The sequence below is a fragment of the Topomyia yanbarensis genome, chromosome 1 (genome assembly GCF_030247195.1).
Source record: "Topomyia yanbarensis strain Yona2022 chromosome 1, ASM3024719v1, whole genome shotgun sequence".
In the NCBI taxonomy this organism is placed as follows: Eukaryota; Metazoa; Arthropoda; class Insecta; order Diptera; family Culicidae; genus Topomyia; species Topomyia yanbarensis.
This window is the reverse complement of record NC_080670.1, coordinates 41,149,173-41,166,780: the sequence shown is the minus strand read 5'-3', so window position 1 is coordinate 41,166,780 and position 17,608 is coordinate 41,149,173. Positions and strand designations below refer to the sequence as shown.

The window sequence follows — 17,608 nt, the reverse complement described above, 5'->3', positions numbered from 1 at the left end:
TTTGAAATACTGGGCTCTTTTAGTGCCGTTCTACGCATAAATGTCCCATGTATATAGGGAATCCCATAGAACATGGGACAATTAAGCTTATAATGGCAGTTTAGCAGTTATGTGTAATGGGTTTTGGAAAAGTGAGATAAAATCAACCATGATATCGCTACAACCAAACTGGTCAACTCGGTATCCATAGGCCATCTTTGTTAATTTCGTTCCGATCTCGATAAAAGGTACCCTCAAATCAGCATCAGCAAGCGTGTTGCTCCATTGCCCACCTCATGCAGCACATCTCAAAGAAGCCATCTCGTCCCAGTTATGTTTCGTCTATATTGCAATGATGCCATTATCAATTTACAAGTATCCTGCCTGTCTTTTACAAAGGACTTAAAAGCGATCGCATGTCACCACTGTTCAATATTATTAGGCAATCCATGAGACGTTTCTGATCAGCTGATTATTTCTTGTTTACTTATTCTGACGTTACTCCGAGGGGTGCGACGTCCGACAATATCGTTGATTCGATCCAACATCAAACGAATCGGACTAACAAAGTTGTTTGTCGGACGAGTTTTTCTGTTCGCAGGAGTAGACTTGTTGACAGAACCCACCGCTAAATTGTCAAACAAACGTCTAATGGATTGCCTAATATGAACTTCATACCGTACTACATCGATTCGGGACAACTTCGGGACAAACAGCGTTCGGATTGCCTCGTTTTTTATCATACATCTTTCGTGGCTCTGCGATCAACGCCAATGTGTGCCTTCTCTGTGTGTGCCTTTTGCTTCTACAAATAATCGCTGGTAATAAAGTATTGGTAAGTTCTAAAATTACTCACTATAATATTCAAACTTGGTGTTAATTTTTATTAGGTAATGAAATTCGTTATTGCCTATCTTCATCAAAATTAACTCTTGTGTTTAAAATCACACGCTTAGATTATTGAAATACAGGTGGTTGTGATCTAGTACAGCCATTCTCTGTAGGGTGTCGCTGCTGGTATCTAAAAATTTTGGTGGTAAGATTTTTCGCTGAGATTATTGATTCAGTGTAAGAATTTGTTTTGTAAACAAAACACAAACTTCAAAATATCAAAGAACGATAATAACAACATTACGCTTAAAAGATCCTGTCCAGTGTTTCATTAACTTCTGTACGTACCCAAAAGAGTGCAATGGTAAGAACTCGCATGATATCGAAAAATTGTCCCAGCTGCGATCAACAGATAGCGATTGCCTCCAAACGGTGCTCTTGTGGGTACGCTTTCAACGGAGGTCGCCAGGCCAACGCAGCATATATTCCCCCGGCTTCCGTTGGCCGACCGAAATCGAGCAAAAAAGGAAAATCATCCGGTGGTGAGTCGCGCAAAGCAGCAGCTGCTGCTGCACAGGCAGCATCCGCCCAGGTTCAGCGACGTCGAACCGGGCGGGTTCGTCGGGAGAAACCGAACTATTACGATTCGCTACAGTACGAAAAGAAGAAAAAGAAATCCAAGGTAGGTTTTAAGCGATTCGAATGTACTACTAGATATTAATACCTATTTTTTAATATAGAAACCGACGAGATCTTCTTTATTCAAGGGCAAAGAGGGAAAACAGGCACAGCTGATAGGAATATCTTCCAAAGAAACGCAAGTTTCGCGAGCCAACAGACATGCTCAGCGAAGAGCGAAAAAGGAGGAAATTGATGGTGGTGGGGACCTTTGTGCCAAGTAAGTGCTTAATTATAGAATGCCCAGCTTGCTGTAATTATCCAGTGAATGTGATCTAAAACACTCATTTATTTATTTTCCACTACAGGCTTTCATTGGAAAAGCAAGAAATAGCTCTACTCATATTATCCGAGATAAACCGAAAGATTGGTTCGGTCGTGTGGAAACAGCCTTGAAACAACTTTGCATGATTGATGAAACCAAACTTCGTTGAACGTGGCTTGCTAATTATCAGTGTACGTTAAGATAAAGGTCCTGTATGAAAATACCAAATGGATAAAAACAATAAACTGGCACAGTATGTGAATAAAATTGCCCATTAGGTATTGTCACATCCTGTTAGGGCCAGTAATACTGCTAGAAACTAGAAAAACTCTAGAAAGAGAACTGCGGAGACTCCATTTTGACTCGATTGGATTCGCGTTTAGCTGTCAAAAAAGGGATCCAATCAGCCCCCTGGCAACCCTATACTATCATATGGAGTTTGACAGCGACCGACATATATGGGGCGTTATAGCTATAAAGCCCCAAACAAAGAATTATGTTCGGCACTATGCTCGATATTCAAGCATTCCACACGACGTTTTGCATCTTGTGGGATGATTTAATATCATATCATTCAGAAAATCGACATTTTGTAACTAAATACAGCTTCTAATCATTCGGTTCAAAATCAATGTTTTGCCTTTCATGGCAGTGATCCTGGCTGTACAGAGACGTCGTCCTTGACATGGAGCTGGATCCAATCGAACATTGCCTATCCTTATAACATTGGACGTGTTGCCATACAATGCCGGGACATACGTTGCCAAAAATGCTGTTTTTCTCTCCGCAGTTCTCTTACTAGAGTTTTTCTACTAGAAACAGTAGCATCCGTATAAACTAGAAAAACTAGTAAGAGAACTGCGGAGAGAAAAACAGCATTTTTGGCAACGTATGTCCCGGCATTGTATGGCAACACGTCCAATGTTATAACCCAGTAAATTTTGTAGAGCTCAATCGGCCCGATTATCAGGCCGATGATCGGGCCGACTAAGCCCGATAACGGGCCGATCAGAGCAGTATATCGGGTTTATATCCTGCAATTTTGCACCATTTGTATAAACCGCGTCAACCTTCGAATATGCCAACCGCATCGACGTAATCGGACCGACGTGAGCCCGATGTAGAACTATAGAAAATCGGGCGACCGTCGTGCTCATTAATTTCGTTTTCTTCTTCTTATTTTAACGTTTGGTTTTTCTTTTTTCAAATAAAAGCAAAAACAGCAATATTTTTTTGCTTTAAAATTTTTATTAGCGCCAGGACGTTATATTTCTTGTTAAACAACGTTAGCTTTAGTGGCGGATATTCCATCAGAGGCGGTTGAAACTCCGGAACAATTCTCGTAATCTGTGGCAAAGGAGCGGAATCAATTCTACTTAATTTTGCCGGTTTGCTCGATTCAATCATGCTAAATGGAACCGTCGCATTCAATGTTGCCGGTGTCGAGAAAGACATCCACATTTAATCGTGCCGGTCGGGGCGCTACGCGTTCCACTTTCGGAGTGTTCATCACCAGGCTCGAGGCTTTACTACATAATTTCTTCGTCTGCAGCTGCTGATTCGCCGACCCTCGACACGGGGGCGAAGCCGTGTATGTAATTTCCCGAGCTTGCTTTGTACCAGCTTCGCCTGAATCAACCTCCGATAGTTCCTTACATGGTTTCTTAATCCAATCGGCATCCAGTTCTGTCGAAGGCGCAATCACACTATTTTCCGCATCAATCTCATCCTCGTGTCTATGTGTTCGGATCATCTTCAGATGAGGTTCCGCCGGAATGAGCAACGCTCCCTCCCGTTCCACCTTGTGTCAGCCTGAAACACGGACTCCACCACATATGAAATTGACCCGGCTTCGAGTACAGGCTAGTCATCGATTGACTCTTATTTAACGGCGATTGCGTTTTGTCGTGGTACTTTACCAATCGGTTAACCAATCCTCCTCTCCGTGTAAATCCTGCAAAATTAAACGAATTAGAACCTATAAAGGACGTGCAGACTTGCGAACTCACTTAGGATCACTCAATCGATCCACACTGGACCCGGACGTCATTCAGCTGCTTCTAAAATTTGTCCTGCTATTTTGCAACGGAGAGGTAGGCTTCTTTTCCCAACTCCAACCTGTCCTACCGGACTACCGTAAAGATTCCCCCGGATACCGCTGCTGTCCAGCTGTGTCGACTCTGCCATCGGACTACTCAGCTTTCTGCTCAAATTTCCACTGCTCAGTTCCCCTCGGGCACCGCCGCTGCCAGCGATCCCTCCACTAGCAAAGGCGAACGACGTGTATCGGCTGCCGTTGTGGTTCATTTCCTGCAAAGAAAAAAAAAGTTTGGTAATTGGAGGTCCAAGAATCAGAAATGTAAATACACCACACAAACTAAACACGAAATAATTATGCAACCATAAGATTATTAGTGGTTCAATTGGACCTCAAGCTCCGGAGTAACACTTGCATTTTTCGACCACTACCAATCGTCCTATAGCTCGGTGCTGGTCGTATCCTTCCGAGTTTTGTACAATTTCCATAATGCAAGGATATAAAAAGACGACGGTTTGTGCTATTCAAGGAAGTCAGATTGCCAGGTGATACAGACTATTACTATACTGAAAGTTTTTCTATCCGACAAAGTTTATCGTTACCATTAATTTGAAATATTTAGACGATCGCAAAACTTTGAAACTCGGGAAGCATTTGGACTCGAACGAGTTTGCATGACACTTGTTTCTGGGCAGGTTAATGTGTCTGGATTAGTGTCCAGGGTGGACTATCATGGAGATCAGGTGTAAACAATACTATCAAAAAAGTCCTGAATAAGTGTCACGAAAACAAATAAATTACCGAATGCCATGATCAAGTTCAACACCTGAAAAAAAACGAATCTGTGAATAAATTTGAATAGATTATACGAATAATACGGTGCACTGTTTTGGCTGTTTATCTAAGGGATCAGATTGGATTGACCTAAATTATCGGGGTCTGATGGGGTGGTAGTCTGAGGGGACTGGTGGAGAGGGATCTGAGGGGGTTTAACGAGTTGGGGTTAGGACATGGCGGTGCGATATGTGGGGGAGTAACCCTTCACCACACACTCCAGTTAAAATCCAGAGTACATTTTTCTCGAGAGTACTGGAGCAGCAGAGCTATAGTCTCGACAGGACTCCCAACAATACAATTGAAAACAAGACGGGAAATGTTACCCCCTAAACTGCTTAAGGCCAATTACAGTGGGCCGTGATTCTGAATGTGATATTCATTTTATGGTTCAGATATGTGCGAGCGTAGGGAGTTCGCGATTACGTGTATCATAGTGAAGGGTTTAGGCGTTTGTACATTAACGTTTTCGATCGCGTGTGAGTTTCTATGTCGCGTGTGCTAACGTGTATGTAACTTCGCGTGTATAAATTATATTTTATGACCGTGTGCCTTTCGCATATTCGCATGTGTTCTTGGATGATCGCGGACCGTGAATCAGATACGTAATTTTTGGTGTACGGCTCAGATGCAAGAAGAAAGTGAGTTTCCATATCACCAGAGTTCACTAGTGTCGCCATGGAACGTGTTGTCTAGTGGATATGAACTACCAAAAATAAAAGTCGCAAGGACAGAACATGCTTCGTAAAACCCGCTTCAAATGTATTAGAATGTAAAATTCTGATATAAACTTCAAGCATAAAAATCGAACTGAGGTTCTCCCCTGTAAGAGTCGGATTAAATAACCTTTAGTATAAAAACCGGAAAACTATAACCGATTCTTACAACGTAGTTTTTTAGCCGACTTTTTATCTTGAACGTCGCGATATACGGATACTCCTGCATACGAATTATTTAATTTTAACCGGTTTTTAAACTGGAGGTTCATCCTTGTCGAGTTTTGCGGTTGACAACTTTTTTGGCGTTTCTTATGCTGAAGGATCTCAGTCCGATTCCTACGCTTGAAGTTTATTTCTGATCTTTACATTCTAATAGCGGGTTTAATGAAACATTTTCTGTCCTTGTGAGTTTTATTTTCCGTTGTTCATATGGGCGTTATTTTTTGCATGTAACTAAATGTGTGAAGTTAAGGGACCCACGTAGACCGAAATTTGAGATTTTTTGAACCTAGCATCCCCCTCCCCCTAGTAGACTCAGTAGACTTTTGCCAACCCCCTCCTCCTCTAAAGGCTATGTAGACTTTTCGATATTTTTATTTGTGGAAAATATGAAAATAGCAAGAAGCACATTATAACGTTCAAATAAAAATTTAAATTAGTAACAATTTAAGGAAATATAAAATCAAAATATTTTTCTCCAAAATACAAGACTTGTATGTCGAATTTTATAAATTTCTTACAGTTTTGAGAAAGGTTTCCGTTTTAGTTTCACTATACTATAAGTTGGACTTATAAGAACACCGTGTAGTATGTAATTTAATACAAGTGTGAATTTAAAAGTGCTTTCAAATATTTGTATAGCGAAATACTTCTTTTCTAAGTAAGTCACACAAGAATGTTTCAAAAGATATATTGCTATAACTAATTAAAGTTTAGCTGAAATGCTACTTTTACCAACAGTGCGTGATTGCTAAGCTAGCAAGTACTTTTTGAGCATTAGTGGAGCGCAAAATGTGATAAACTTTAGATAACAATTTGAAATTGTACTGTCGATGTTAAGTATTATCTAGACTGAAATATTTAACTAAACATGCACGCAAAATTTCAATTTTCGTAGCAAATTTCAATATTTCTAAGAATGGGATAATCTGAATTGTCTTATTCGATTAAGGGGACGAAACTGTCCTAATCTTTCCGAAAATATTTATTTTTCTTATGTAATCAATAGTCATATCACCTAAGTAAGTATTATCGCTAAGTATTAAATCTTAACTCCGAATATTTATATAGTAGAATCGGATTGCACGGATTTGCGCCGGGTCAAAACGTAAAATTTAACGGGTGTTTCAAGATTTTGAAATTAGTGTAAACGATTGCAAAAGAAATTTCAAGCTGATTAACTCGAGTGAACGCTTTGTTGAAATAGTTTAACTACACAGCTTGAGTCACCAAAATTATTAAATTAAAAATTTAAAAAATCAGACCACCTATTGTCAAAAATCGGGCGTTTCTTGTTATCATGGTGGTTTTAATGCTTAACTTTGACCATTTTTGAACTTTGCTGGTTCATACGTTTAATGGTCCATGCGTGTCTGCTAGTGGTGTCTGAGATGATAATTCACGACTGGAGTTTACAGTCAAAACCTTCTACGGAGAGGAATTTTGGGAGATCGTCTTTAGAACTGTAATTTTGTGTTATTCCTAGATTTTTTTCATGAGATTAAAACTATATCTAAATATACGCAAGAAAGGTTGTTGCTTTGTCCAATTACATGGGTTTTGGGTTGAGTGGTTGCCTAAAGAGAAGTTACCTCAATAGTGTACTAGCTTCGAAGTGTCTGCATAAATGCATCTAGCTGAATCGACTAGTATGTTGAACACAATTCGCTTTAAATCCCATTAGTAATACGAAAATCACAAAAAAAATAAAGATCTACGCAGATTTTTGCAAATAGACCCCCCGTCTCCCCTCTCGTAGACAAACGTAGATTTTTGTCCACCCTATGAGTTCACGTTTATGAACGGCCGCTAAGTTGCTAGGACGGAGGATAAAGATTTCCGGACGAGACCGATTCATGCTCGCGCGAACACGGCCGTTTGTGTGTTCGCGTTTGTAACATCATAAATACTAACACGTTCATCTTATTACCGGGATATTCTCAAGTTTGCACGATCGCGAACGTAGATGTGCGTATATTATCGTGAAGGGCGTAAGCGTTCGTATGTTAATGTGTTTGTCGCATGTGCTCGCATGCATAAATTCTTTTTTTTTTTCGAGAGTTGTCCTATTGGAGCTGTAGAGCTAGACTCTCGTAAGGGCTCCCCGTCAAAATTACATGCTACAATTTGCAGACGAGACAGGCAATGTTACAGTTACAGTTTGTGGCGTGCGATCACATAGCAAATTGTGATTCAAACCGATACTCCGATGAAAGCAAAAAAGGTAAAAATTTCGCTAAAATGTCTCTCAAACAACTTAAATTTGCTGTTCTAGGTCACCGACGGCCAATTAAACTTTCGTTGACTACATTGACCACCATAGACGGTTCCGGAAGTGCCCGGGAAAAGCGGCCATCTTTCAAAATTTACGAACTCACACCAGTTTCCCGGAAATGATTAAGCCGATTTTCACAAACTTAGTCCCAAATGATAGCTATAATATCCCCATAGATGTCTATAAAATTTCGTACGGATCGCTTATATGGTTCCGGAAATATAGACTAAATCGTCCGGTCACATATGAAATTCCCATATAAGCCGGAACTCAAATTTTTTTTCAAAGGAATTCGTATTTTTGATGCCAAACATCTTTAAAATGCATGAAATCGACTTTTTGGGACGTTGCCGATTTCGCACCTTTTTTCAGTTCAATATTACCGTGGCTGTTGATGGTAAGTCTAGTTTACACTTGTATAACGATGGAGCTATTCCAACAGGGTTGCTATGATTAGGCAAATATGTGCCAAATCAATCAAGTCCGAAAAATTCTGAAAGTCTAAATTCCAAAGTTCTAACATCCTAATATTCTAGAATTCTAATATTGTACTATTCTTATACAGTGAAACCCGTTTTTATCAGCCCCTTGGTGAAATTTAGACTGGCAAAACGAGGACATTGACATGTGTTTCCAATCTGTATGTTACACATCCTTGATCTCACTTGAGTACTATTGCTCTACATTTTCATTATTTTCTCTACTCAGTAATCTCTAGCTAATTGAATGTTGTTCAAAAGTGAAAAAGGGAAAGGGGGTAAATATTAAACTTATTAAAAAAAGGGAAAAAAAATTCTGAAACCACAAAATTCTAAAATTCTAAAGAAATTAAGAACTAAAAACTAAAGTTCTAAAGTTGTAAAGTTCTAATATTCTGAAATTCTGAAATTCTAAAATTTGAAGATCTAAAAATTTAAAAATTCAAAAATTCTAAAATTTGAAAATTCTAAAATTCCAAATTTCTAAGATTCTAAAATTCTAAAATTCCAAAATTCCAAAATTCTAAGATTCTAAAATTCTAAAATTCTAAAATTCTAAAATTCTAAAATTCTAAAATTCTGAAATTCTAAAATTCTAAGATTCTAAGATTCTAAAATTCTAAAATTCTAAAATTCTAAAATTCTAAAATTCTAAAATTCTAAAATTCTAAAATTCTAAAATTCTAAAATTCTAAAATTCTAATATTCTAAAATTCTAAAATTCTGAGATTCTAAAATTCAAAAATTCTAAAGCTCTAAAATTCTAAAACTCTAAAATTCTGAAATTCTGAAATTCTGAAATTCTAAAATTCTGCAATTCTACAATTCTACAATTCTACAATTCTACAATTCTAAAATTCTAAAATTCTAAAATTCTAAAATTCTAAAATTCTAAAATTCTAAAATTCTAAAATTCTAAAATTCTAAAATTCTAAAATTCTAAAATTCTAAAATTCTAAAATTCTAAAATTCTAAAATTCTAAAATTCTAAAATTCTAAAATTCTAAAATTCTAAAATTCTAAAATTCTAAAATTCTAAAATTCTAAAATTCTAAAATTCTAAAATTCTAAAATTCTAAAATTCTAAAATTCTAAAATTCTAAAATTCTAAAATTCTAAAATTCTAAAATTCTAAAATTCTAAAATTCTAAAATTCTAAAATTCTAAAATTCTAAAATTCTAAAATTCTAAAATTCTAAAATTCTAAAATTCTAAAATTCTAAAATTCTAAAATTCTAAAATTCTAAAATTCTAAAATTCTAAAATTCTAAAATTCCAAAATTCTAAAATTCTAAAATTCTAAAATTCTAAAATTCTAAAATTCTAAAATTCTAAAATTCTAAAATTCTAAAATTCTAAAATTCTAAAATTCTAAAATTCTAAAATTCTAAAATTCTAAAATTCTAAAATTCTAAAATTCTAAAATTCTAAAATTCTAAAATTCTAAAATTCTAAAATTCTAAAATTCTAAAATTCTAAAATTCTAAAATTCTAAAATTCTAAAATTCTAAAATTCTAAAATTCTAAAATTCTAAAATTCTAAAATTCTAAAATTCTAAAATTCTAAAATTCTAAAATTCTAAAATTCTAAAATTCTAAAATTCTAAAATTCTAAAATTCTAAAATTCTAAAATTCTAAAATTCTAAAATTCTAAAATTCTAAAATTCTAAAATTCTAAAATTCTAAAATTCTAAAATTCTAAAATTCTAAAATTCTAAAATTCTAAAATTCTAAAATTCTAAAATTCTAAAATTCTAAAATTCTAAAATTCTAAAATTCTAAAATTCTAAAATTCTAAAATTCTAAAATTCTAAAATTCTAAAATTCTAAAATTCTAAAATTCTAAAATTCTAAAATTCTAAAATTCTAAAATTCTAAAATTCTAAAATTCTAAAATTCTAAAATTCTAAAATTCTAAAATTCTAAAATTCTAAAATTCTAAAATTCTAAAATTCTAAAATTCTAAAATTCTAAAATTCTAAAATTCTAAACTTCTAAACTTCTAAAATTCTAAAATTCTAAAATTCTAAAATTCTAAAATTCTAAAATTCTAAAATTCTAAAATTCTAAAATTCTAAAATTCTAAAATTCTAAAATTCTAAAATTCTAAAATTCTAAAATTCTAAAATTCTAAAATTCTAAAATTCTAAAATTCTAAAATTCTAAAATTCTAAAATTCTAAAATTCTAAAATTCTAAAATTCTAAAATTCTAAAATTCTAAAATTCTAAAATTCTAAAATTCTAAAATTCTAAAATTCTAAAATTCTAAAATTCTAAAATTCTAAAATTCTAAAATTCTAAAATTCTAAAATTCTAAAATTCTAAAATTCTAAAATTCTAAAATTCTAAAATTCTAAAATTCTAAAATTCTAAAATTCTAAAATTCTAAAATTCTAAAATTCTAAAATTCTAAAATTCTAAAATTCTAAAATTCTAAAATTCTAAAATTCTAAAATTCTAAAATTCTAAAATTCTAAAATTCTAAAATTCTAAAATTCTAAAATTCTAAAATTCTAAAATTCTAAAATTCTAAAATTCTAAAATTCTAAAATTCTAAAATTCTAAAATTCTAAAATTCTAAAATTCTAAAATTCTAAAATTCTAAAATTCTAAAATTCTAAAATTCTAAAATTCTAAAATTCTAAAATTCTAAAATTCTAAAATTCTAAAATTCTAAAATTCTAAAATTCTAAAATTCTAAAATTCTAAAATTCTAAAATTCTAAAATTCTAAAATTCTAAAATTCTAAAATTCTAAAATTCTAAAATTCTAAAATTCTAAAATTCTAAAATTCTAAAATTCTAAAATTCTAAAATTCTAAAATTCTAAAATTCTAAAATTCTAAAATTCTAAAATTCTAAAATTCTAAAATTCTAAAATTCTAAAATTCTAAAATTCTAAAATTCTAAAATTCTAAAATTCTAAAATTCTAAAATTCTAAAATTCTAAAATTCTAAAATTCTAAAATTCTAAAATTCTAAAATTCTAAAATTCTAAAATTCTAAAATTCTAAAATTCTAAAATTCTAAAATTCTAAAATTCTAAAATTCTAAAATTCTAAAATTCTAAAATTCTAAAGTTCTAAAATTCTAAAATTCTAAAATTCTAAAATTCTAAAATTCTAAAATTCTAAAATTCTAAAATTCTAAAATTCTAAAATTCTAAAATTCTAAAATTCTAAAATTCTAAAATTCTAAAATTCTAAAATTCTAAAATTCTAAAATTCTAAAATTCTAAAATTCTAAAATTCTAAAATTCTAAAATTCTAAAATTCTAAAATTCTAAAATTCTAAAATTCTAAAATTCTAAAATTCTAAAATTCTAAAATTCTAAAATTCTAAAATTCTAAAATTCTAAAATTCTAAAATTCTAAAATTCTAAGATTCTAAAATTCTGAAATTCTAAAATTCTAAGATACTAAGATTCTAAGATTCTAAAATTCCAAGATTCTAAAATTCTAAAATTCTAAAATTCTAAAATTCTAAAATTCTAAAATTCTAAAATTCTAAAATTCTAAAATTCTAAAATTCTAAAATTCTAAAATTCTAAAATTCTAAAATTCTAAAATTCTAAAATTCTAAAATTCTAAAATTCTAAAATTCTAAAATTCTAAAATTCTAAAATTCTAAAATTCTAAAATTCTAAAATTCTAAAATTCTAAAATTCTAAAATTCTAAAATTCTAAAATTCTAAAATTCTAAAATTCTAAAATTCTAAAATTCTAAAATTCTAAAATTCTAAAATTCTAAAATTCTAAAATTCTAAAATTCTAAAATTCTAAAATTCTAAAATTCTAAAATTCTAAAATTCTAAAATTCTAAAATTCTAAAATTCTAAAATTCTAAAATTCTAAAATTCTAAAATTCTAAAATTCTAAAATTCTAAAATTCTAAAATTCTAAAATTCTAAAATTCTAAAATTCTAAAATTCTAAAATTCTAAAATTCTAAAATTCTAAAATTCTAAAATTCTAAAATTCTAAAATTCTAAAATTCTAAAATTCTAAAATTCTAAAATTCTAAAATTCTAAAATTCTAAAATTCTAAAATTCTAAAATTCTAAAATTCTAAAATTCTAAAATTCTAAAATTCTAAAATTCTAAAATTCTAAAATTCTAAAATTCTAAAATTCTAAAATTCTAAAATTCTAAAATTCTAAAATTCTAAAATTCTAAAATTCTAAAATTCTAAAATTCTAAAATTCTAAAATTCTAAAATTCTAAAATTCTAAAATTCTAAAATTCTAAAATTCTAAAATTCTAAAATTCTAAAATTCTAAAATTCTAAAATTCTAAAATTCTAAAATTCTAAAATTCTAAAATTCTAAAATTCTAAAATTCTAAAATTCTAAAATTCTAAAATTCTAAAATTCTAAAATTCTAAAATTCTAAAATTCTAAAATTCTAAAATTCTAAAATTCTAAAATTCTAAAATTCTAAAATTCTAAAATTCTAAAATTCTAAAATTCTAAAATTCTAAAATTCTAAAATTCTAAAATTCTAAAATTCTAAAATTCTAAAATTCTAAAATTCTAAAATTCTAAAATTCTAAAATTCTAAAATTCTAAAATTCTAAAATTCTAAAATTCTAAAATTCTAAAATTCTAAAATTCTAAAATTCTAAAATTCTAAAATTCTAAAATTCTAAAATTCTAAAATTCTAAAATTCTAAGATTCTAAGATTCTAAGATTCTAAAATTCTAAAATTCTAAGATTCTAAAATTCTAAAATTCTAAAATTCTAAAATTCTAAAATTCTAAAATTCTAAAATTCTAAAATTCTAAAATTCTAAAATTCTAAAATTCTAAAATTCTAAAATTCTAAAATTCTAAAATTCTAAAATTCTAAAATTCTAAAATTCTAAAATTCTAAAATTCTAAAATTCTAAAATTCTAAAATTCTAAAATTCTAAAATTCTAAAATTCTAAAATTCTAAAATTCTAAAATTCTAAAATTCTAAAATTCTAAAGTTCTAAAATTCTAAAATTCTAAAATTCTAAAATTCTAAAATTCTAAAATTCTAAAATTCTAAAATTCTAAAATTCTAAAATTCTAAAATTCTAAAATTCTAAAATTCTAAAATTCTAAAATTCTAAAATTCTAAAATTCTAAAATTCTAAAATTCTAAAATTCTAAAATTCTAAAATTCTAAAATTCTAAAATTCTAAAATTCTAAAATTCTAAAATTCTAAAATTCTAAAATTCTAAAATTCTAAAATTCTAAAATTCTAAAATTCTAAAATTCTAAAATTCTAAAATTCTAAAATTCTAAAATTCTAAAATTCTAAAATTCTAAAATTCTAAAATTCTAAAATTCTAAAATTCTAAAATTCTAAAATTCTAAAATTCTAAAATTCTAAAATTCTAAAATTCTAAAATTCTAAAATTCTAAAATTCTAAAATTCTAAAATTCTAAAATTCTAAAATTCTAAAATTCTAAAATTCTAAAATTCTAAAATTCTAAAATTCTAAAGTTCTAAAATTCAAAGATTCTAAAATTCTAAAATTCTAAAATTCTAAAATTCTAAAATTCTAAAATTCTAAAATTCTAAAATTCTAAAATTCTAAAATTCTAAAATTCTAAAATTCTAAAATTCTAAAATTCTAAAATTCTAAAATTCTAAAATTCTAAAATTCTAAAATTCTAAAATTCTAAAATTCTAAAATTCTAAAATTCTAAAATTCTAAAATTCTAAAATTCTAAAATTCTAAAATTCTAAAATTCTAAAATTCTAAAATTCTAAAATTCTAAAATTCTAAAATTCTAAAATTCTAAAATTCTAAAATTCTAAAATTCTAGAATTCTAAAATTCTAAAATTCTGAAATTCTGAAATTCTAAAATTCTAAAATTCTAAAATTCTAAAATTCTAAAATTCTAAAATTCTAAAGTTCTAAAATTCTAAAATTCTAAAATTCTAAAATTCTAAAATTCTAAAATTCTAAAATTCTAAAATTCTAAAATTCTAAAATTCTAAAATTCTAAAATTCTAAAATTCTAAAATTCTAAAATTCTAAAATTCTAAAATTCTAAAATTCTAAAATTCTAAAATTCTAAAATTCTAAAATTCTAAAATTCTAAAATTCTAAAATTCTAAAATTCTAAAATTCTAAAATTCTAAAATTCTAAAATTCTAAAATTCTAAAATTCTAAAATTCTAAAATTCTAAGATTCTAAGATTCTAAAATTCTAAAATTCTAAAATTCTAAAATTCTAAAATTCTAAAATTCTAAAATTCTAAAATTCTAAAATTCTAAAATTCTAAAATTCTAAAATTCTAAAATTCTAAAATTCTAAAATTCTAAAATTCTAAAATTCTAAAATTCTAAAATTCTAAAATTCTAAAATTCTAAAATTCTAAAATTCTAAGATTCTAAAATTCTAAAATTCTGAAATTCTAAAATTCTAAGATACTAAGATTCTAAAATTCCAAGATTCTAAAATTCTAAAGTTCTAAAATTCAAGAATTCTAAAATTCTAATTGGACTGACGATTCACGTACCTTTTATAAATCCGTACGACTATCAGATGAAGGTTTCAGTTCTCTGATGTGGCGACCTACTGCGTGTTGCGCAGTAGCTAAGCAATATCAGAGAACTAAAACGCCCAAGAAAACACAAAGACCCCTTCAGAAAAAAAATTGTATGGAGACATTTTTTTTTAAATATTTGTATCGGCCTTATGTCGAGGGTTTTTTACTGTTCAGGTATTTAATCCATCCTTGAAAACACCAGTAACCTAAACCAAACGGAACAAAAAAGCAGCTAAAATAAAAATAATAAAATAAAGAAATGAAGGCTCTAGGATAATAGGACCGAAATGTTCGATAACATTTCGTTGCAGTTCGGAAATTATCAAAAAGGATAATTTTCAAACTTTGAATCAAGGAATCCAGTCTTCCGACAGCATGAAGTAACAAGTTACTTTACGCTTGTCCGGACATGCCGTAGACTCAGGTGATTCGCATTTCTAATGCCAAAAGACACTGACTCCTACGGTAGCAGACAAAAAGTTAAGTCGCCGGTGAGCTCTAAGCTTGCATATATGATCCTCTTCCACGCTTTTCTAAACTTTCTCCCTTCAACTCCTTGCTCTCCCTTGAGTACTATGGTTCTAAATATTGAAAAATATATTTCACCTTCCAGTCCCTTGCTAATTGAATGCCGTAACAACTGTTGTTCCTACTAACCTTGCTCGTATGGTTATTGTACTCTCGAAAGTAAGGCTTTTGGCGAAGCTAGTTTAATGCGACTATGCCGCATAGCCGAGGTGGCCTTGTTACTTGTCATCGGAATCACAAGCAAACCTGTGATCTACTCGTTTGCCCGGTATACTCAAACATAGGGGCTATCCTAAGGACAGCACGCGAAGGAAACGATGTGGCATAGCCACATTAGGCAGCGACAATATTTTATTTTTTTCAATGAGTACTATTCTATTGTTACTAAATAAGACATTGTTAATACCTAATGTGGCTACGCCACATCGATTGTTTCTTCGTGTTAAACTAGGGATACTCCCTATGCTTGAGTATACCGGCCAAACGAGTGGATCACAGGTTTGCTTGCGATTCTGATGACAAGTAAAAAGGCCACGTCGTCCGTCGGATCCTTCGCGCTTCGGATCCTTGGACTATGCGACAGAGCCGCATTAAGCAAGCTTCGCCAAAACTCTTACTTTTGGGAGCACAATAATAGGTAGGTACAACTTATTTTTAAACTTTTTAATGAATTATTAAAATTTTCGCTTCCCCCTCTTTTTTATGAATCTTCAACTACACTAGCATATTCACGAAAGAAAAACATGCTTTCCACTTACAAGGGAAGAAGTACCTAAAGTAAACAATTACCTACTAAATCTTCTAAACTAGACAATTACCGAAAATAAACATGCAAATACGGCAAATACAGATGCACTCAAATGCATATGTAGATTCACTTGCAGAACATAGATGCAGGTACATATTGCGCACATACAGATATGCAAAACAAATTACACAATTCGTTCTCGTTTCTCAGTTGAACGTTCTGGCCATGTATAAAAATACATAATACGTAAATCTTAAAACATATACTAATATAGATTCGATCTTCGGTGGCACTTGAATGTGTATAATCAGCAAGTTCCGATGGCTGTACATAACCTCGTAAAACAAGCAAGCAAGGGCAATTGCAGATCACGGTTTTGTGCATAGACAAGCCTTAAGCAAGATGAATGACAAATAATTATAGCTACTTAACTTTTTTCCCGCATGGTGTCCTGTGGAATATCCTCCGATGATACGTTCGTTAGCTTCTCGAAAAATGTGAATTTATCCCGCTGATACTTTTGTTTTGCCATCCAGCGGTCTGTTTATGTACGCTTTAATGTAGTAAGGCTTAACAATAGCAAATGCAACTCCGCCCCGAATCTATAAAGTTGAAAACTGATAAGAGACTTAACTTGCTTTGCGATGATTGGAAAAACACTTATGAAATTACAAAGACAATTACCTTCGCAGTCTCCATCGAAACAAAAACGTATATTGTTGGTTTTGTGCAATATTTTACCAACTACAATGAATTTTCACACGCTGAAAAACTATTTTCTTTAGTCTTAGTGAAAAACGAGCGTACTTGGTGAAAAACGAGAAAAAAGACAAACACCCGAAGACCTGACCGAACTGAATCATGAATGCTACTTTGTATTTTTTGTTTATAATGAGGTTATGTAGAAATGAAGCGCATATTCGAAAGATGCATGAACGAGATGGCAAAGAAGCTCATCGTGCTATCTTTTTCGTTCTAATGGAGTAGATAGAACCATCAAAATTTTCGAGACCGATTCGCACGACAACAATTGCACTGGGAAGGATAGGCAATAGGCTTGTTCCAGTACATGGAAGTTACTCCCTGTTGCTCCGGAGCAAAAAATTCTTGCTCCTTTTCACTCCGGTTTGCCACCAGAAGAAGAAAAAAGAGAAGAAGATAGTACAGGAACAATTTTCTCCCTGTTTGCTCCGGAGCACTTCCAGTTTCTCCTGGTACTGGAACAAACCTAATGTTCGATTGGATCCCTTTTTTGACAGCTAAACGCGTATCCAATCGAGTCAAAATGGAGTCTCCGCAGTTCTCTTTCTAGAGTTTTTCTAGTACAAACTCCTTTGTTGGCATTTCTATTTCAGATACCTCATGTGACTCCCCCTGGTGCTTTTAGAGTCGAACCGTACCCTGAGATATTTAAAAGTCAAAACCTGAGCAATAGTTTGATTCATAGAAGAAGCTAAAGTTGCCCTGTATCTCTTCCTTGAAAAT

General features: G+C 30.5%; 1 protein-coding gene and 1 long non-coding RNA gene across 3 annotated transcripts; one reads left to right on the top strand and one right to left on the bottom strand.

Moving 5' to 3' along the window:
* Positions 1-1,095: 1,095 nt before the first annotated feature.
* Positions 1,096-2,022, top strand: LOC131677446 (UPF0547 protein C16orf87 homolog). The gene is made up of 3 exons (XM_058957279.1): positions 1,096-1,492; positions 1,551-1,708; positions 1,797-2,022. Exons 1-3 carry the CDS (start codon positions 1,172-1,174, stop codon positions 1,882-1,884), a joined length of 567 nt encoding a protein of 188 aa, XP_058813262.1. The 5' UTR covers positions 1,096-1,171; the 3' UTR covers positions 1,885-2,022.
* A 956-nt stretch (positions 2,023-2,978) lies between these two features.
* On the bottom strand, positions 2,979-17,132 carry LOC131677444 (uncharacterized). 2 transcript variants are annotated; one of them, XR_009303351.1, is made up of 4 exons: positions 16,808-17,132; positions 16,556-16,740; positions 3,763-4,617; positions 2,979-3,707 (listed from the first exon to the last, which is right to left on the bottom strand). It is a non-coding gene; the product is annotated as an uncharacterized LOC131677444 (long non-coding RNA). The 2 variants fall into 2 exon arrangements; XR_009303350.1 differs by having other exon boundaries at positions 16,556-16,725.
* Positions 17,133-17,608: the final 476 nt, after the last annotated feature.